At 38.8% G+C, this 22193-nt stretch overlaps 1 protein-coding gene across 10 annotated transcripts in view; it reads left to right on the top strand.

Moving 5' to 3' along the window:
- Nucleotides 1-22193, top strand: part of LOC111577493 (kinase suppressor of Ras 1-like) — a 93268-nt gene extending 71075 nt beyond the window's left edge. For 7 of the 10 annotated variants that reach the window (XM_035954458.2, XM_035954457.2, XM_055012537.1 and 4 more), the window contains 13 exons: nucleotides 753-865; nucleotides 1047-1224; nucleotides 3750-3804; nucleotides 4638-4692; nucleotides 4957-5196; nucleotides 5302-5498; nucleotides 5685-5781; nucleotides 6507-6640; nucleotides 6822-6953; nucleotides 8609-8744; nucleotides 9769-9902; nucleotides 21025-21113; nucleotides 22050-22193. In XM_035954458.2, the coding sequence (XP_035810351.1) occupies nucleotides 753-865; nucleotides 1047-1224; nucleotides 3750-3804; nucleotides 4638-4692; nucleotides 4957-5196; nucleotides 5302-5498; nucleotides 5685-5781; nucleotides 6507-6640; nucleotides 6822-6953; nucleotides 8609-8744; nucleotides 9769-9902; nucleotides 21025-21113; nucleotides 22050-22060 (1571 nt within the window). In that variant the 3' untranslated portion in view covers nucleotides 22061-22193. Of the gene's footprint in view, nucleotides 1-752; nucleotides 866-1046; nucleotides 1225-3749; nucleotides 3805-4637; nucleotides 4693-4956; nucleotides 5197-5301; nucleotides 5499-5684; nucleotides 5782-6506; nucleotides 6641-6821; nucleotides 6954-8608; nucleotides 8745-9768; nucleotides 9903-10361; nucleotides 13503-21024; nucleotides 21114-22049 lie in introns of those variants that run through there. The other 3 variants (XM_035954454.2, XM_035954453.2, XM_035954455.2) reach the window with 3 other exon arrangements.

Genomic DNA, 22193 nt, shown 5'->3' with positions numbered 1-22193 from the left:
GTGCTTTTGGTGGAGTCCACACACTGTACAGGTGGTTTTGTAGCTTTTTCCATCTTGATGAGAACCAGTATCTGTTTTTCTGAGATCCTCGGAAGGCTCTTTTGTTCTTTCCATAACTGTCATTCGATTGATTAAAAACAGTTGACTCTCATTTCAGTTTAATCCCAAAGTATGGATATGTGACACTGTATCTGTTTTCTCAACAAATAAATAAACAAGTATAATATTGTTGTGTTATTCATGTAAATAGGTTCTCTTCATACACTTCCTGGTTTAGGTCATATTTATGTAACAAATATTAATTAGGATCTAAAAACTTTACACAGCTTCAAGCACCATTGTATGTTGTCAGAGAAATACATGAACACCTTTTTCTTTTCATGCTCTAGAGAAGTAGTGCATGGGTTTTGTCAGGTCATAACATACTGGGTGCATAAAGGAAGTCACCAATAATCTGTGGACTAATTATCCAAGTGATTTATGTGTGTTCTCTAGTGATGACGCCACCAATGGAATGTTCACTCACAATATGTTTGAAATGCATGTTTACTCCCTACCACTGCCACTGCAAGCACACTAGGAAGGATATTATGATGCGGAGTATATTTCCAAGAGGAGTAATTACAGCAAGTAGAGTTTGTTTTATACATGTGGACACTTGTCTATAGTTTGACTAACTTTAAAAATTATGAACCTGCAATTTAATATTGAATGTGATATCAAAAAACCTCTTATTTCAATCTGAATTGCAGTGCCAAGGATGCGCAGGGCAGAATCAGTGCCATCAGATATCAATAATCGGATTGACCACACAGTAGAAATCCCACTGCAGTTTGGGACTTTGCCAAAGGCATTAACCAAAAGGGTAAGTACAGTACATATGTATGGAACCCTGTTCTTGCCTGCTGGAACTGTGTTCATTGTCAAGTTGGTGTTGAGAAAATGTTAGCGGTGTAGAGCTGTGTTAACATTAGTTTCCAAGAAATAAATGTTGTCAGTGGACAGCCATTTCTATTAAAATCATTGACTTCATTTTGGTGTGTTAGCAGGAGCCTGTTCCCAGTTTAAACCACCTGGACTCCAGCAGTAACCCATCATCAGCCACCTCCTCCACACCTTCCTCCCCAGCACATTTCCAGCAGAGTAACCCTTCAAGTGTCAGTGCCACCCCCCCGCCCAACCCATCACCACAGAGCTTCAGGGACAACCGCTTCCACTTCCCAGGTCAGCAGCTTGTGTCACACATACACAGACATCTGGTGTAATGCATGATGGGATCCAACATCCAACAAAAGACAACAGTGTGGTCCAGCTGAGGCAGCTAATGAGAGATTGGTTGTTAAAATTTTTACTTTGAGAGATGCAATAAAATCACGATTTTACAATAATGCCAGTTGTGTGGCAAAATCCGAATTAGTACAAATTAATTACAGCAGCTTCACTGAAGCATTTAGCAGCACATTTAGAATAAGAAATCACAAAGAGTTTGACTGGCTAAAGTTGTTTGCCTTAGCTTTGCAGCGACACACCTTCTGACTCAACCTGAGCGGGTTTCCCCCATTGTTTTGTTATGATGTTTCCCTTATAGATATTGAATGACCGTGAAGCTTACTGCTCTATTTCATTTGCGGCTGACTTACTTTAACACTTGGACAGCAAAGCCTTTTTTTTTTCTTACAAACTGTGGCTATTGACACAATGAAGGCATTATGAGTGAGCTGGAGTTCAGCCAGTACCTTGTAAATACAGGATTAATCTCTTTTTTTGTACTCAATTTGTTAATTAGTGTCTGAGTAAAATGTGGTAGTTTGAGAGCTGCAGAGAAAAAGCATTGAACATCCTGTATTCTGAAATCATATGTAGCAAGTACAATCAGGTCCATACATATTTGGACAATGACACAATTTTCAGCATTTCAGCTCTGTACATAGTGGATTTGAAATGAAACAATCAAGGTGTGCTTTAAGTGCAGACTTTCAGCTTTAATTTGAGGGTATTTACATCCAAATCAGGTGAATGGTGGAGGAATTACAAGATATTTTATATGTGTCCTCCACCTTGTTAAGGGACCAAAAGTAATTGGACACTTGGCCATGAATTGGCTGCTCAGCTGTTTCATTGCCAAGTGTGTATTATTCCGTCATTATTTCATTTACAAGGAGCAGATGAAAGGGCTAGAGTTCATTTTAAGTGTGATATTTACATTTGTAATCTGTTGAGGTCAGCTCTCAATATGAAGAGCTGTCACTATCAGTGAAGGAAGTCATCATTAGGCTGAAAAATTCAAACAAACCCATCAGAGAGATAGCAAAAACATTGGGTGTGTCCAAACCAACTGTTTGGTACATTATTAAAAAGAAAGAACATACTGGTGAACTCAGCAACACCAAAAGACCCAGAAGACCATGGAAAACAAGTGTGGTGGATCACAGAAGAATCCTTTTCCTGGTCAAGAAAAACCCCTTCACCAACAGCTGGCCAGATCAAGAGCACTCTCTGGGAGGTAGGGGTATCTGTGTCAGCGTCAACAATTAAGAGAAGACTTCTGCAGAGTGAATACAGGGGGTTCACCACAAGGTGTGAACCATTGGTGAGCCTCATAAACAGGAAGGCCAGATTGGAATTTGCCAGAAAACATCTAAAAGCAGGTTCTGCTCAAGGATTCTTCCTGTTAAATGGGCGTTTTTTCTTGCTGCTCTTGCCTAAGGGCTTGTTCTGGGGGTTCAGGCATATAGATTCTGTAAAGCGTCTTGAGACAATCTGAATTGTAATTGGCACTATATAAATAAAATTGAACTGAATTGAATTAAAAGAGCCGCTGCAGTTCTGGAACAACAATTCTGTGGACAGATGAGACAAAGATCAACTTGTACCAGAATGATGGGAAAAGACGAGTATGGAGAAGGGCAAGAAGTGCTCAAGATCCAAAGAATACCAGCTCATCAGTGAAACATCGTGGCGGTAGTATCATGGTGTGGGCATTTATGACTGCCAATGGAACTGGTTTATTGATGATGTGACTGCTGTTAGAAGGAGCGGGATGAATTCTAAAGTGTTTTGGGCCATATTATCTGCTCATATTCAGCCAAATGCTTCAGAACTCATTGGATGGTGCTTCATGGTGCAGATGGACAATGACCCGAAGTATATGGCAAAAACAAACAAGCAGTTTTTTAAGGCAAAACAGTGGAATTTTCTGCAATGGCCAAGTCAGTCACCTGACCTGAATCCAACTGAGCTGCATTTCACTTGCTGAAGACAGAACTGAAGGAAAATGCCCCCAGAACAAGCAGGAAGTGAAGACAGCTGCAGTAGAGGCCTGGCAGAGCATCACCAGGGACCAAACACAGCATCTGGTGATGTCTATGGGTTTGAGACTTCAGGCTGTGAGTGACTGTAAAGGATTTGCAACCAAATATTAAAAGTGACGATTTGATTTATATGGTCTGTTGAATGACTTTTGGTCCCTGAAATAGGTGGAGGGCACATAAAAAAATTTGTTGTAATTCCTCCACCGTTTACCTGATTTGGATGTAAATACCCTCAAATTAGATGAAAGATGAACGTCTGCACTTAAAACACATCTGGATTGTTACATTTCAAATCCATTGTGGTGGTGTACAGAGCAGAAATGCTGAAAATTGTGTCAATGTCCAAATATTTATGGCCCTGACTGTCTATATGCAGTATTTTTAATGATGAGAAGCAGTTTTGTAGTTAGCAGTCTCTGAAGTTGTGTTTTCCAACAGATGTTGCTGCTTCCACACACACTGTTCAGCATTCTGGAGGCTACTGTGTGCCTGGGTAAGAGACAACAACACTGATCGAGATTCTGTAACACACAGGATGTCCTACAGTTGTTATGAGGAGCAATATTGTCTCAGAGAGTGTTAGTTTATGACATGTATACTTTTAGCCATTAGCTGGTTGATAAGTAATACTGTCATATGTTATTCATAAGTAGTGATAAGAAAGAAATACCACAAGGTGTGTTTCAGTCCATTTTGAAATAGAGTCTCCTTTACATAGTCTGTTCACCAGAGAGCACTGGCAGGTTTATTTTTGTGCTGTGAAATGTCTTGCTCAGTACATAGCGGCAGATGCATAATACAATATATAATCATTGTCATTCCTTACTTTCAAATCTCACAAGGGGATTAGAAAAGAAAAATGCAGTCTGCACTAGTAAACTATAAGAGTATGGACTCAGTAGTTATTCAGTTCAGCTCAGTTTGATTTATAAAGTACCACTTCACAACATAAGTCATCTCAAGGCACTTCACATAGAACAGTCAAGACGATACAGCAATGTATTATTTTATATATCTAACAATTCCCTTTGAGCAGCTCTTTTGTAACTCTTCTAGATTTTATGGGAAGCCAATAAAAGCTGATATGGGATAAATATGTTCTTCCTTGTTGGCTCCTGTCAGAACTCTGGCTGTAGCATTTTGGATCAACTGACGGAAGTTATCGGCACATAATAAAGAATTACAGTAGTCCAGTGTAGAAGTTACATGTGGATGGTCTACTTTTTGGCATGTCTATGAGACACGAGGTTCACAAATATCAATATCACTCAGACTAGTAGGTGTATACTCTTCACCTGTTGCTAATTACTGTTTTTTTTCTCTCAGAGTGTCACAGGAGGTGCTCACTGAGACACAGCTAACAGTATTGCAACATGGAGAGGTGAGTACTGACAGTCACATATAATGAGAGTCATCACTGAAAAGAGGAGTTAAAAAAAAAGCTCTATTTGTTTGTCTCTAATCTAGTCTCATTTATAGTACCTGCTTTGTAGTACAGGCTACTGGCGAACATGTTACAATGACAGGGAGCGACTAGACTTTGTCTTGCCTCTGTATTTTATCTATCTGCACTATAGATTTAATAAATTGTTAATTAAACATTTACTGTACTTGATCAATTTTGCTATCTTGCCTTTTGTCCAAGGAGGAAGACTACCCAGCTGAGAATGAAGAAGCAGCTGACACAAGAGACAGAAAAAAGAGTTTTTCTACTGAGGAGCATGATGAGGATGGTCTGGATGACCTTCCCTCTTCCATATACCGCCGTGCAGTTGCTGGCCGCTCAGGAGTCCCCATTTCTCGTAAGGCCAGCCAGACCAGTGTCTACCTTCAGGAATGGGACATACCATATGAGCAGCTGCAGCTTGGAGAGCTTATTGGCAAGGTGAAGATGGAGATGTAACAAACCCACTAAATACTACTTAGTATTAAGAATATGACATTTCAACACTGGGTCCAACAAAAGCGGTGCATCTGACTTTTTGTCCAGGGTCGATGGGGCAAGGTACATAAAGGTCGCTGGCATGGTGAGGTGGCCATTCGCCTACTGGAAATCGATGGTAACAACCAGGATCATCTAAAAGTCTTCAAGAAGGAGGTGATGAACTACAGGCAAACCAGGCATGAGAATGTAGTCCTGTTCATGGGCGCCTGCATGGCTCCTCCTCACCTCGCAATCATCACCAGGTACAGCCGCATGACTTTTATAACTCTGTTTTCCTTCATTTCTAATACAGTTCCAGTGCCTTCTTGCACTAATTTTACATATTAATTCATATATAGCATGTAAGTTCTTGCTCTGATGAAAATTAGTTCATGTTTTGATGTTGATTTGTAAATTCAGTCACAATAACAATACTGTTTCCTCTGCAGTTTCTGCAAAGGTTTAACTCTATACACAGTTGTAAGAGAAAGAGGTCACATGCTAGACATCAATAAAACCAGACAGATTGCCCAGGAGATTGTAAAGGTAAGCAACCCTTGAACTTCAGCAAAACTGTGTGAGGACAGAATCAAGAGAAGAGTCAATATAATCAATAATTTCAAAATAAATGTCAATTTAATTATTATTGTATACATGATTTTACCAGGTGCTCCGGCTTCCTTCCATAAAACAAAGACACGCTAAGGTTAACTGGTGATTCTAAATAGTCAGTAATGAAATAACTGTATTTCATGAGAGATATGTCAGTGAATGCTTATAATTTCAGTGCAGAGTAGTGAGAAGCTGCAGAAACCACAGCTATACTGGGAGTCATTTAAAGATCAAGAAGAAAGAGAGGGAAATAGGAGATTTAATATGTTCAATATGAATGATGCACCAAGCTGGAAACATGTCGCAATCCAGAATAAAATGTATGTGTACACCAGTATTGATCTCTCAGTGACTCTCCATTGTCTTTCTGACAATGTTTTTGTGGAATCACTTGTGTCTTTGTGTCTGTTCCATAATTTGCAGAGATCACTGAGCAGTGTTTTTAGTGTTTTTTTTTTTTTTTTTTTTTTTTTTTGCTCTGTCCACTTCATGGTCATATTTCTTTAATAAGCAAAAGGATCCAGTCCTTACATTTGTGTGTTATTTGTTGATGGAATGTTTTAACCCTGGAACATGAATAGCAAAAAAACATTATCAGGTTTAAATTTGTAGAATATGCAATGTTAAATAATAAATGTAGTTGCCCATCTCTGTTACAGGGAATGGGTTATTTGCATGCCAAAGGCATCATTCACAAGGATCTGAAGTCTAAGAACGTGTTCTATGACTCCAACAAGGTTGTCATTACAGACTTTGGCCTGTTTGGGATGTCTGGAGTGGTACAAGAAGGCAGGTAGGAGTGAAACAAATGATAACAATTGTCGGTGTCCCTGGTAAGCCACAGTCTCCTCATTATTACCATTACCTATTATATATTTATATATATATATATATATATATATATATATATATATATATATATATATATATATATATATGAATATGTGTGCATGTGTATGTTTGTGTGTGTTTAGAAGAAAGAACGTGTTGCAGATACCACAGGGCTGGATCTACTACCTCGCCCCAGAGATTGTTCAAAAGATAAGCCCAGAGGTGGATGAGGACCAGCTGCCTTTCTCCAATGCTGCTGACGTTTATGCTTTTGGGTATTGTTACATATTATACTTATAAACAAATATTAATAAATGTTTGACTATATTAAGGGTGCGAAATTTAGAATCACTGAGTAACAATAAAGCACCAGCATCCCTTAACCTCACAGGCTGTGCACAAGAGAACCAGCAAAAGATATCCAAGCACACACATGCATTGTAGTATTAAGTAAATGTTAGTACATTGTGCTGGTAAAACCTATTTCACTAAAAAGAATGCAGGACTTTGTCAGTATTTTTACTGTGTGATTTTTATAGCTTAGTGAAGAAAACAGTTGAAGTACTTCTTCTACCACTGATACCAACATTCAGACAGAGAAATAGTGAAAATAAAGTCAGAGTTTGTCTGCAGCCCTCAAATCATCCTGCTGCTCAGTACTGAACAACAGTTCAGATGATGCTCTGACTTTCAGACTGAATTTATGAACACAGACAGTTTAACACACAGTTGGCAAATGCTACCTTTTAATCGCAGTTTAGTTAACTCATACCTGGTTAGTGAGAGATGAACTATGAGCTCAGCAGTCAAATGGAGCATTTCTCTGTCTGTATGTGATGAACTTTTACTGAAAGTTTCCACAGTTTATGCTCTGGCATGCAAACGTGTTAGTTTTGTGGCAACAAACATTTTGTGCATCAGCTGTCGTGAACTTTAATCAGACTACTGAACGTTAATCACCTGTTTGTGCTGCACAGAGCTGCAGGTGAGTGATGGAGAGGCTCCGCCCCTCAGACACCAGGAGTTCTGTCTGTCTGAACTATAGGCTGCGACAGACAGAACTCTGTTTTAGATCTAGAAAGCTGAAGTGCATCATGGACACATACATGCCAGACACATGTCTTATGGTGAGCAGACAGAATGAGTAACATAACAATCTTCTTACTTTCTAAAGTACCGTTAGAACCGTTACTGTCAGAGCTTATCGATCCTCTGTTATTTAAAATATCACACCAGGGTTCGTTTAGTACCAGAGCTCGGTACCCATCCCTAGGCAACAATTAGATGCTCCAGACTGCACTCTCATTTTGCAGTGCAGTGTTGGAAGTCACTCTTAGTCAGTCTATTTGTGCAGGAATGCACAACAGTTTCAAATGGAGGGACTCACATGTACCAACATGACTGCTTGGTCAGAGTAGCTGCCAACACACAGAACAGAAAAGCTCAGTTTGCACCTCATACAGAGTGAGTGTGACTTCATTCTTCATTAACGATCTTGTTACACATTTTAGATAGATACATACAGACAATTTTTTGCTGCTACGATATTTCTGCATATATGTTCAAAATTCTGCCTTTTCTGACTTTTACAAAGATTTAAAGCAGGTCCCATAAGTTTACCCTGTTTTTATTTTTTCCACAGTTGATTTCTCTTTAAGTCAAATTAAGACTTACTAGTGACAGTTAACACACCAATCATTTTTGTGTAGTCTTGGGTTTAAGTCACCAATGCAGACCAGACATGTTTTATTACTTTTAAGGCCACAAACATTTGAAAATGTCAGCTCTGTGTACTTCATGCTCCATTTAGTATATTTGAGAAGGCTCACTTGACGTGCGCAAAGGTGGAATGTAAACAAGTTTAGCACATAACATGCTTTCACTTTCACCACAGGTTATCTGGTCTGGTATTTGTGTTTGTCATTTGCAGAACAATCTGGTATGAGCTGCAGACTGGAGACTGGCCGATCACTAACCAGCCTGTGGAAGCTAAAATCTGGCTAGTGGGCAGCAATGAGGGAATTAGGAAGGTGTTGGCAGAGGCCAATCTGGGCAAAGAGGTCACGGTGAGTCTGACTGTAGAAGAACAGTCATCTTGCTGACACAACTGTTTGTCCAGAAAGCATTCCAAAAATGCTGGCTCTTAGCCTACAATATGTGCTTAATAAAACAAGGACTGAGACCCCTCAAAATGACTGGCCCAGTACCAATTAGACAGCCACGATTGGGGAAAATGCATCTTTTTTATTCAAGACAGAAGTTACTCCTTTTTGAAAAGACTGGCATGGTTTTGTATGAATTTAATTTTATGGATCCGTACTGTCGTTGACAATTTATTTATGCTTTCCTCTATAATTATACAGAAATATTCAGGCCATCATGGAAGACAGCAGGGGATGTTAATAAAATGTTAATGTAAACTTGAAAGTGAAAATGTAATTCCACAATAGCCTCATCAAGTCCAACATATGCTTCCATATTAGTTTCTTGAAGGTAACCTTTTTTTTGTTTTGTTTTTTAAGAAAATAGTTCCAGAATTATGTAAAAGAAATTGTTATTCTACATTTTAGCATGTACTTGACAATTTTTTTTTTCAGAAATACATACTATGAACTAAATCTACGCTCTAGACTTAGCATCAAGGTTCAGAAAAACAAGAACTGAAGTTACAGATTATTATGTGTACCTGAGTCAGTTTTAAGTAGGCTAGCAACTGTATGAAGTACCTAACATAGTTTTTTGTCACTGTTTGTCACATTTAACTCATCACTCCCTCTCAAATAGTCTTGTAATGCTAAATGGAAGATTGTTTTAGCAAAACTGGCTGGCATTTGCTGCTGCCAGGTAGCTGCATCGTATATCACTGCGTGAAGTAAAATAGTGCAAATTAGTGAGGCTCTGTCCAATACAGTTCAGTTCTGAAGTAGAGGCACTAAGATTTCAAAGGACTTTGCATTACGTTTGTTATTTACATCAGATTCGCAGCCAGTGATAGTTTGGTTTTAAAGTAGCGTACACCTAACAAATTTGATCAATAGAAGTTGAGAAACCCTGTGTCATGTATTAATCCTCTTCTGTCCATCACACCAGGAGATCCTGTCTGCCTGCTGGTCGTCCAAGGCAGACGACAGGCCAACTTTTACCCAGCTGGCAGACATGCTCGACAGACTTCCCAAACTCAACCGTAGGCTGTCTCATCCTGGACACTTCTGGAAAACCACAGAGTATGTATCATAGAAAGAGAGAGTTTTCATATTCCTGCGTGAACCAACATGCATCACCATTCTCACCAGCATTGAAAACGGGAGTCTGCATTGTTTAATCTAGTCAGAACATGTTTAATGCTGACATTTATTTCCTGAAAACATAAATTATATGAGTTGTCCTATTGTGGATCAAGTAATATTAATGGCCATTTCTAATGTGACTACTATTTTGTATTCTGGGGGAAGATCTGGTTGGACTCAATTTATATACCCAAGGATGGTGTTTTAGATCCTTCACCCAAGTTTCTTTCATCTTTTTTTCCCCAGACATCTTAATAATTTCTCACAGTTTGCGGTCTATTTGCTCCTGCATTTCCATCCCTGTCTTTGCTTCTGTTTCTCTGTCTGTTTATACGCTTACTTGTTTTCCAGCATTCCTGATTTCTGTCTTCTTACTCCATTCTTTTCCTGGTGAAGGTCATGGGGTCACCATCACTGCCTGGGAGATCACTGCCATCAGGGCCTAAATGCACACTGTTCATACATGTACAAATATACCAGCTGAGCCTCATCTATTGGATTAAGCAAATACTGACAATATTGTGAAAAGAAGATGTTTTTCAGAGTGCTTTTGTATTTTCAGATAGTAACATTTGATCTGTCTTCTTGTTACCTTAATTCTTCACGCCATGTGATAAAGTCTCCATGAAAATGTTAGTACTCTGGCTAAGTACCATAATGTAACTTTAGATGCAAAGTGGAACGTACATCAGTCACCAAAGCATATCATTTTATGAAGAGCTTTAGCAATTGCACTACATGCCAAACAGCACAAAGACAGAAGTAGTAGTTCAGGTACATTGTGCCAGTTCATTGATTCGTAAAATGTTTCTGCGAAACAAGAAAGGGCCATTGACTAGTGTAGCAGCTTTTTTGACTGTCTCTTGTATGTATGTTGCAGAATGAGCTCATGTGTGGCTTTTTGACAGACAGCTTGATATGGATTGTATTTGCATTTACAGCTTCATTAATATGGGTTTGTCCTTCTAAATGTGATTTTCATGCAGAGGCTTCTTCTTAACACTAGGTTTGGTTGGACTGGTTTTCTTTGCAACAGAGGTATTTTTCTATTTTTGATTTATAGCAAAGCATAAGCATAATAGTGCTAGAATATAAAGGGTACAGGCAACTAAGGGCTTGTACTATAGTTTTAATAGACACCAAAGAAAAATTTGTCAGACACCCAATTATTTGGTCATTCATCTTACGACTAGTGTACACATTTCTGTTTCCATGTGGCTGAATTCCCAATACAGCTGTTCTCACTCACGTTTTTTGTTTCTGTTGTCATTCAGCAGAATGAACATCAAATTTCATTATGGCTCATAAATACCTATAGTGAGGATACTCTAGAAGCAACAAAAGTTTGTTGTGTTCAAACATATCATGTTAACACATCTAAATGAGCTGCTGTATTTTTTCTTGTAATACACAATTGTTGATGGTAAAACAACCCTAGTACATGAATAATGTTGCAAACTATATTATTAACATTTCTAAGTTACAACTAACTTTACACATGGAACTAGACCAGCTATATTGACACACGTTGCATGATGGAAAAAATTACCATTATGGATTTATACAGCTGTCAGTGGCAATGTAAAAAGAAAAGATAAAGGAAAGTGTTCAAAACCAAAATTTACTGAGTAGGTTTGAGCGTTGGTTACATGGGGAATGGATGAATGATGGAGAGATTTCAGACACTGCTGAATACAATAACACTACAATGAGCTCAGCCCAGTTTTAAATCCTACCCAGACAAACCTTTACTGCATGTCACTCTCCTGCTATGTTTGGCCTGTGTTTTTTTCTTTTATCTTATTTTTCTCTTTGTCTACATCAATCAACATGAATCAGTTTTTACATTTCAGATTGGTTACCAGTTTCCGTTGGCTCCTATGAGCCTGTCTGTCCACAGGGTCTCTCCACATTTGTAATCTCTAGTCTTTTACGAATGCAATCATCATACATTGAAGGCTGTTGGTTTCAGTGCATACTAATTAAAAGAGATGAAATACTTTTATTTCAAGGGCACAAAGTTCATATTTAAAGGGTTATTTATTTGATTTTTGGGTGGTTTTAAGGTTGTGTGTTGGTCTCTGAGTTTTTGGCCTCCAATACAGATACATACAGTACAGTACAGTGTCCTGGTGACTTTAGCTAATCTACAGAACACACTGTGGACATGAAGACTTTTGACAACAAAATCTGTAGATGAATAAATTTTTAGCAACACTCAGCACGCCAAAAGTCATCCTTTTGGTACAAGACCATTTGAGTTTTCATTAAATGCCATCTTTAATTCTGTCTCTCCAGGACTTTGGTCTATGACCAAATACTAAATACCTAAAGACATCCCCTTCAGCCTCAGCTGGACTTGTGTTTAGTGCCAATGAACAAATGTTGCCATGCTATCACAAAACCTAAACTAAGACATCAATAAGGAACACATCTGCTAAATATCAGCATGCTAGCATTGTCACTGCGAGCATGTGGGCATGCTTAATGTTTAATGTTGAGCATCATTGCACATAATTACAGCCTCAAAGAGCAGTTAGTGTCATGTTCAGTCCTCTGAGCACCACAAAGTTGGTAAACCTTAGAGACAGATATGTGGGGAGATACCATAAGAGGTAATGACAATGTATTTTTCTAACTTAGATGTACTGATCTTCAGAAATGTGTACTCCCCAAAATAAGGAAAAATACTCTTTATTTATTGCAACCTTGGAAACAAGATTGTCCACACTGACCCCTGTAGTTATGAGTATCAGGGGACTTTTCTTAGTCTCTTAACCAATGTCATGAAACACTGCAGTGAAATGTGCAGTATTACAATAATATTTAACACAAATGTGGCCATTTATGACAAGCTGGTCCTAAAATACTATTTCTTGTGGCATCTTTGGCTTTGTGTTTTAAATGATCCAGCATCATTAATGGATCACAGGGCAAACCACTAATTCATACCTCCACCACTAATATATAAGGAGAGCTACAAGTGAACTTGTATTTGCTCAGTCTTACTTTGACTTCTGATAGCAGAACAGTGATCTGTGGACAGTATAGTTTTTTACAGCAGAAAAACAGGTGTGCGCCTATCTGTACACTTTTGCATTGGGTGTTGTTAGTGAACTAGATGTGGCTAATGTGTTTGTGTGTTTTGTTTCCTCAGGCAGGAGCAAATATTCACCCACTTAATGTGTCTGAATGTAATAGGCTTCACTGGCACAGTGTAATGCAATCTAACATGAATAAAATATGACCTAATGAATGAATGGAAATACATTATACTGCTGGAGATTGTATTTAATTCAGTTGTTATGTTTGTGCTAGGGTTTCAAGCATTTTAGATGGTACCTAGGTCATATTTATATAGAGGTTTATAGTGGACGTTTGTGTTTTTTTTTCTTTTTTCTTTTGTGTCGTCATCCCCCCCCCCATTTTTTTTATGGGGATGGGAGTTATTTGTAAATTGCTTTTGTACAGGATGTGTTCATACTTTGTAAGCTTCTGGCCTGAACAACTGAAGACATTAAAGCTGATTTCATGCTACTTACTGTCCTCAATTTTCTTACGGAATCACTGTTTCATCAGTTATGCAGATCACAGTAATATACCTCATTGTGTAGTCACAGTCAGTCAAGTCAGACAACATGATAGTATACAGTCACTGTTTGCATACTTTATTGTGTTAGAGCTTAAATAATAAATGAAGATAAATGCCATTTTACCACCAATCTCCACTCAATTATCCATGAAGACAATGTGAAAACATGTTCTACTTGGCTGTCAAAGCAATCAAGCAGTCCCACTTTAACACAGGATAAAAAAAAAAATAAATAGTGGCATTTTTCAGGTATCATTAGAAACACTGAATCTAAAGTTAGATTCCCGATCCATACTCCGTTCCAGTTGGTTGTAACACACTATAGTGTTGTTTGCTAACTGCCATAAAAATTTAGGAACAAGAGAAGTGCAGGCTCTGTTTGACTCTATTAGTTTCCTCTAGTCTAAAGAAAGACCCCTTGAAAGTGAGAACATTCATTTCAAAACTTTACCTGACAGTTTGCTTAACAAAGGCCGCGTATAGTTACTGCAGGCTGAGGCGACGTTATCACATGCAAACCAAGCACATATCTAACACCACCAGCCCCGTTAATACAGACCACATTTCACAGTGTTTGGCAGAAAATAATGGACGTTCCAACCTCCAAGTTAATGGTACTGGGCCCATTTGCATGGGGGGATGTGTGTGTGTGCGTGTGTGTGTGTGTGTGTGTGTGTGTGTACGTGTGTGTGTGTGTGTGTGTGTGTGTGTGTGTGTGTGTGTGTGCGTATATATATATATATATATATATATATATATATATATATATATATATATATATATATATATATATATATATATATATATGAAAATTTTATCATTAACACATACTGGCAAAATAAAAACATATTTTTAAGCAAAGGAAGAGTGGGAGCTTCTAGCTATGAAGGCTGCATCATGGGTCCATGCTTAGAGAATGCACCATGTGTTACAGAGTGTGTGGATGCTGGAAATGCACTGCTGATGCACTTTATTAACATGCCGTCACCTTCAGGATCATGACACAGAAGCAAATCTTCTCTACCCAGAGGCCTTTACTTCTTTAATATTGCACTTTTATTGTAATAGCTAAAGTCTGAAATTTTCCTTTTATCTATAGAAATTAAATCTGCAGCATAATAAGGTGTGTGAAAAGGGAAGGGTCTGAATACTGAATTAACTGTACCTGTACAAGCAACTTGTATAGATGGCTCAAATCACCACAGCAGACCTAGTTCAATCTAAGTCTATACTAACTCTCAAACAAGTTTAAATCAAATGGAGACCTAGTCAACAGAATTAACTGTCTTGTATTCAAAAATTAAAAACAAAACAAACAAACAAAAATTGTCAGATATATTAGAGGATTCAAGTATTTAAGAATTAGGAGCAGCCACAACCACATGTATTTATTTGTTGGTTATTGTATTGGTTTTGAATGTCGATACTTCAAAACCAATAAATTCAGGCCAGCTTTGAAAATAAGTACATGCATAACATTATTTAGGTGAAATTTGATTCACTTGTAGATGCAATTCACTCCTAACATCAGCTTGGAAACTTATTTTAGTAATGTCCTCATGTTGGTGTTTAGCAGGTACTGTACCTAAATGCAGCCTCACGACCTGTCTAAAATGGAAGACCAATTTAAAGGTGCTATCAGTATCACTGGAGGCTTTTAGCTTGCACCTGATTATATTGCTGAGCTTCAAATCTGAGCAGTTAGGTTTAAATTCTGTCATGCCAAAAGAAACATATGAACATTTTAATTCATTATCAGTTGTCATGTGTCTTATAATACTTTGACTGTCTTCAATAAACTAAATCATCTGAGTGATTAACAGTGCAAATACTCTGTTCTAAATCATCAGAACTATTTTGCTTTTTATCTGTTTTGTTTTTGTATAATACCTTGAATAATTAAAAGCAGCAACTACAATATCAATATTAGTATTTGAGAAAACCTTACAGCAATAACAATGTGTGTCCTGGGTTTGGAGTATTTCACTGAGTGTAAATGGGGCATAACTTTGCTGAAGTACTACAACTAACATGTACATAATATATGCTGTGTGTGGAATAACTGAAGAGGAAAACAGAAACACAAAAGGTCTGCTGTGTTCGAATAGCAGAAGTATGTAAAACTGAAAATACCGACACAGACCTAAAAAAGTTTGGCGTGTCACACTTACAGTCACTGCTTTGCCTTTTTCACTTGGACAGGACATTAGTAGAATGTGGTGTTTAACTAATTATTGAGTCCTTTTCTTTCATCTTTGGCCCTGACTGTGCTGGGAATGGGACTACACACACACACACACACACACACACTCCAAAGTAAGCCATATATAGCTGTTTCTTATCTGCAGTCATGTAATTATTCTCCTTGACCCAACAGTAGACACACTCAGATCACTTGTGCCAGTCACATGACTAGTTATTCATCAACCTCACTAATAAAACAGCTTCAACTGTCATATGCTGCTGGATATAGAAGTGATACTACCAGTCAAAAACCCTATGCGAGGAAAAGCTAGAGTATCCAAATACACAGTCTATTTATGAAAGAATACCCCCTAATATTACAAAGTGCAATTACACAAGATAAGTATTCCTTTCTTGTTTCTTCCTTTGTGGATGTGTAATGACAGAAAGCCAGTTGCAGTAGTTTCTATTATCTTCTAAATGAACTGAATACCTTAGATCTATTTTGAAAGATTGTGTTCATAGTCCTTAGTGAAGTAGACAACCTTTCACAGTAACACAATCTTTGATTCACTTCCTTTTTTGACATTGTGTGGTTTCCCAGCCAGAGACCTGTGTACAGACTGACTTCCCACACCCAGTGTCAGTGTCATTTACAGTAGGTGTGGAGTGTATGGAAGGTATTAAAGCTTAAAGCATTATGAAGCGGGTTCTTCACACACAAATGGTCAATAATTAAGTTACTGACCTTGAATTTTAAATTTTTTGTTTTACTTTTCCCATGTGCCCAGACCTTTTTTCTCCTTTTGCCTTCTATTATATAAGTCATTCCAGGAATTCAGTGAAAACAAAAACAAGATGTTGGAGACTGCTGGCCCTGTGTAATGTGCTGGGTCTCAGATTTCCATTAAAGACTGGTTTAAAAACAGACAGAATGCAAGCGTGTCCCAGCAGCTTGGAAAATCTGCAGTGAAGTTTTCTTCTTCTAGGTGATCTTCTTTCATTAAATTGCATATGTTTTTCTGAAAATTACCCCTCAGACCCCTAAAAACATTCTCGAGGTGAGTACCATCCATTACCTTTCTTTTATTGTAGTCGAAGCACATGGTAATTAGCTTTACATTCACATACCAAGCTGTATTAGTGCACCACTTCACGAGGGGGATGTAACTTCAGTGAATAAGAGACAACTTTTTGGTAAAGGTAACACATACAGTACAAATCTATTCACAAACAGTCCTAAATGACAATGTTTTATTTTAATTGATGCTGAATACTAATCTGTATATTGGTTATCTTTTTGGCTGGGTTGCAGGGGTAAACACCGCCTACTACGCAGAAATCGAAACCTATCCGTGAAATAAAAGCGGATCTTGTAAAAGTTTTCATTTCGTGTCGGAGTCCAGAGCGCACACACTGCTGCTCAGCGAACTGCACCTTTCAGTTTGGGAACATGTCTTTTAATCAGCAGTCACCTTTTTACAACCCAGTAAGTAACGACAAGTTGTGCATTTTCGTGTGTAATTTGTGAGAAATGATGTGTGCTGCGGGCGGTAGAGACACCACTGGGCCGCTCCTATCCTCCGCTCAGGGGCGGAACACAGACAGCACGGCGCAGTCATGTTAGCTGACTGGCTGTTAGAGAAGCGGGACATTCCATCAATAATCGGCTACGTTACAATATATTTGTTGTTTATATTATGTACTACTAACCTGAATTTGCACAGAAAATAGTCATAAAAAAGTACAATATTTGCCTCTGAACTGTAGTGGACTAGAAGTGCAAAAGCAGAGAAGGCACATGAAGCTCTGAGCTACGGGTTGGTTCAGAGGAGTGGTCCGGCAGCAGGCTGGCCGCTACTTTAATCACCCTCCAGCAGAGGACAGGAAACCAGGAGGCACAGAAAACTAGGTGTGTGCAGGACATAGGTCTGCACTATCCGCGAGCAAGCGAGCGAAAACCGTTATCGCAGGGCGCAGGCACGAGGCTAGAACGAACGCGCGTCCCAGTTGCTCTCTTACCGCGTTCATGTGAAACAGAGGCGGCACGGTCCGGAAAAGCTCCACCTCTAGCTTTAGGACTTGATTTGTTGGCACTTCCGTATCTAGCAGAGGTCTAATTTCACTCCTGGATGGTATAAAGTGAGGAGATGGCGCCTGTGCAAGTAGCTGCTCCCAATGTGGACAGTGTGCCGTTCACATCACCAAGCAGCTGCTCGGACTTTAGAACATTTGAAGTGACTTCTGAAGTTGTTCAAGTTGGCATGCCATCCAGTTAGAGCTGAATGCAGTGTCCTGATCTTTATTCCTGTTGCATCTTTGAGTTTTCTTGATTTTATTGTCACTTTACTGTAGTTTGTCTTTTAGTGGTTGTGTTTTACTGTGTCTTATGGTTTGTTTTATAGAGTACTATGGCACCTTGTTTCAGTTCCTGTTGTTCTAAATATGCTTTTTAAATATATTGGAATTCCTGTACTTTAGTAATGATACCAAAGTGTCGAAATGCTCTCTTAGAACTACAAGTCCTGCATTAGTATGAACATCAGTTACAGCTAGGTACTCTTAAACTTTCCTCTGCATGGGTATTAATAACTAATCTGATGATTAGACATAACTGCGGGGCATTCCATCAATAATCAGCTATGTTATAATATATGTGTTGTTTATATTTTGTACTAATAGTCTGAATATGCACAGAAAGTAGTAAAATAAAAAAGTACAATATTTGCCTCTGAACTTAAGTGGAGTAGTGGAGTAGTGGATAAAACAGTGGAAAAACTCCAGTATCAGCAAGTACAGCGCTTGAGTAAATGCACTGAGCTACTTTATGCCACTGCCCTCTGACCTATTTGTATAAATCACTGAGCATGTTTGGTGTTTGCTCTCAAATGATTTGCGATGTGTTTCACTAAGGACATTTGTCACATGCTGGTTGGTCATTGATATCTCTTAATTTTTCACTTTACCTTGAAGCAGGGACCTTGTGTTACTCTAGCCAGCTGTGGCTAGAGTAGCTTGTAGTGTGTAGTTGCACACATTTTGAACAACTTCACCACAAGGGCAGTTGCACAAATTTTGGTCTGCACACGGACATCTACAGACACATCCACACAGACTATCATAGATTTTGGCAGATGACTTTTTCAATTTTCCATCATGGGGCCCCTTACATACCCACCAACGTAAAAAAAAATGTAACACTGTCTTTATGGACACATTGCACCACTTCAAGTCAGATCCCAGTAATAAGGAGGAAGATTATTGGTACTTGCTGCCATCATTACAAATCCGTTCCCAGACCTACTGCCAGGTTCTGTTAGATACGTTCTTGAAGCCGAAGTACTGGACGAATTCCACTGCATACAGGAAGGCCATGATCTTCATGCAGGACAGTGGATAAATGCATAAAAACCACTAACGATCTCCTCCCAGCAGCTGATTTTGGATTACTCACCATTCTCATTCTCCTTGATCCGAGTGCGGCCTTCGACACAATCTCTAACACCAGCCTCCTCGATAGACTGTCCTCCATTGGCATCACTGGCACCGCACTGGTCTGGTGTCATTCATATCTCTAAAAGCTGCACTCAGTTCATCCAACTCAAGTCCTTCTGTTCCCAGCCTCCCCTGTCTCTTCAGGTGTGACTTCTTTTTATCATCTTACCTCTTTCCCGTTGGCAATATCTTCCATAAATACAACGTTCATTTTCATTGTTATGGGGATGGCACCCAGCTCTACTTATCCAGTAAACCCAACTCCACATTCCCACCCTCCTCCCTCACCAACTGCTTCTCTGAAATAAAATCCTGGTTCACCTCAAACCTCCTAAAACTAAACAGTGACAAAACAGAGCTTCTTCTCATTGGAACAAAATCTACACTATCCGAAATTGACAGTTTCTCCCTCACCATTGACAGTGCCTCAGTTTCTCCCTCCTCTCAGGTTAAGAGTCCGAGTGTCATCCTCGATACCTCATTTTACTTCCAATCCCGTATCAATAACATCACCCGGTCTGCATATTTCCATCTCCGCAACATCAATCGTCTCCGGCCCTCCCTCACCCCTACTACCTCCATCCTGGTCCATAGCCTTGTCACTTCCCGCATTGACTACTGTAGTTCTCTTCGGTCTCCCTCACAAATCCCTCCATAAGCTTCAACTAGTCCAGCATTCAGCTGCTCTCATCATCTCCAAAACCCCCTCATTTCATCACATCACCCCCGTCCTACAGCAGCTCCACTGGCTCCCTGTCAAATCCAGAATAGCATTCAAAATCCTCCTGTATACATTCGCCATCCACAACCTCGCCCCTCTCTATCTGTCTGATCCCCTTCACATCGCCTCCTCCACCCAGTCTCTCAGATCCTCTTCCTCCATCCACCTCACAGTACCCCCTGCCCACCTCAGCACCATGGGGAGCAGGGATTTCAACAGCTCTGCTCCCAAACTCTGGAACTCACTCCCACCGGACATTCAATATATTGACTCCCTGCCTCTCTTCAAATCCAGACTCAAAACTCACCTGTTCAAGACTGCTTATTCGCTCTGCCTCTTTCTTGTGTATGTATGGTTTTTATCCTTATGTATGTTTTTTATCTTTATGCATGGTCTTTATCTGTTCTGTTGTATTTGTTTTTCTTGTAAAGTGACCTTGGGTGTCAAGAAAGGCGCTTACAAATAAAATGTATTATTATTATTATTATTATTATTATTATTATTATTATTATTATTATTATTATTATTAATGCTTCATCACATGCAGTCATGCTTCCATACCCAACTCAAATCCTATTGAGTGCATGTGGGTGTTTTCAAGCATGAGATTTATAGTGAGGAAAGACAATACACCTCTGTGAGCAACATTTAGGAGGCTCCAGATCAATGTCATGGTACTTACTGAAAGAAAGGTGGTTGTACTGGTCACTAGATATTTTTGAAAGACCCAAAATATTATTTATGTTTTTGTGTTTCATATTTGTCTATTTTTTTTTAAGTCATGTATGTTCAGGAGGTGGACAACATATGATTACTACACCACTATTATGAGGATGAACCCTTTTCTGACAATGTCTGCAAAAACTTCAAATGTGAAGGATTTATAAAAGTGCAACTGTATATTCCCTTGAGAACGACAAAACACTGAGCTGAACTGGGTCAGAGCACTGGATTTGTTCAAGAAGAAAATTACTTCTGACGAATACAATTTGCTTAATAATTGTGCCTGCAGTGTACTATAATATTAGCAGAATGGCTTCTGACATGTTGCACCCTGTCCCTTGTAGAGAATCCCCTTCACTGGATCAATCCATGGTGGTCTGCAGGAGGGGCAGTCTGTCAGCATCAGTGGACGAGTCCTGCCTAGAGCAGACAGGTTAGACTGCACATTTCCTTATTTCTCACCTCTTACCCTCAACATTTAGTGAAAGGAGTATAAAATAGAACATTTCATAAAACATGTTTTTCTTAATTCAAGTGATCCAGCTAAGATGTTTTTATTGTAGTCTTAGCTTTACTCTCCGTATACGTAGTGTACTACAGTGTGTAGATTTTCTCAGAGGTAAACAGTGGAATACCACCTAACATTCTCATACGGATTATGACAAATACTATCTCTAATGCTTTTGTTGTTAGCAGTTTCATTTCATTCTAACAGTGGGGAGCAAACAAGACCATTGAAGAATCTAGGTAAAATGCAAAGGTCCATATAAACTAATGCAATGAAAATTCCAAACGAGTACAAAAACCAAAACAGGATAACAGAAAGGTATGTCTGACTGAGATTGCTGACTGAGATTATCAGCCAATGGCAGGCTTATACCCAAAACCTACATCCAGTGAGTTAGAATTGCAAGCTTTCAATGCATTACTGTTACAAGTATTGGTTACTCTTGAAAGCCATCATTAAAACATATTAGCACTATTAAAAAAATGCCCTTAGTAAGCATTTATTTTACTTAAAAATTTTGAATTCATGTACATTTAAGGCACAATCCGGCAAATATTCAGTTTTTTACTTTAACGTGTCCAGATAGCAATTGTATGTGTTCAGACGCTTAATGCATGAAGTAAGTGATCAACAACAGCATGGCTGACTATTTCACCTTTAAACGGCAATGTAACAATGACAGTCTCAAAAACGCAGATTCAGACTTCAGAATTAATTTCTTGTTTGAACATGTACAGCTGATTTCCCATATTACAACTGGCCATTACATAGCAATGCACAACAAAGCTACATCTTGGCAATGTTTACACAATTTTACATCATGTAGCACATCATTATTTGATGACTTCTGTTTTTCTCCAGGTTCCATGTGAATTTACAGTGTGGTTCAAGGGCCGGTGCAGACATTGCTCTTCACATAAACCCACGATATGAAAGCCAACCTTATGTTGTTACCAACACCTTCCAGTATGGCAAATGGGGCGCCGAAGAGAGGAAGTACAACTC

The sequence above is a fragment of the Amphiprion ocellaris genome, chromosome 7 (assembly GCF_022539595.1).
Source record: "Amphiprion ocellaris isolate individual 3 ecotype Okinawa chromosome 7, ASM2253959v1, whole genome shotgun sequence".
Classification (NCBI taxonomy): domain Eukaryota; kingdom Metazoa; phylum Chordata; class Actinopteri; family Pomacentridae; genus Amphiprion; species Amphiprion ocellaris.
This window is presented reverse-complemented; position numbering and strand designations above follow the sequence as displayed.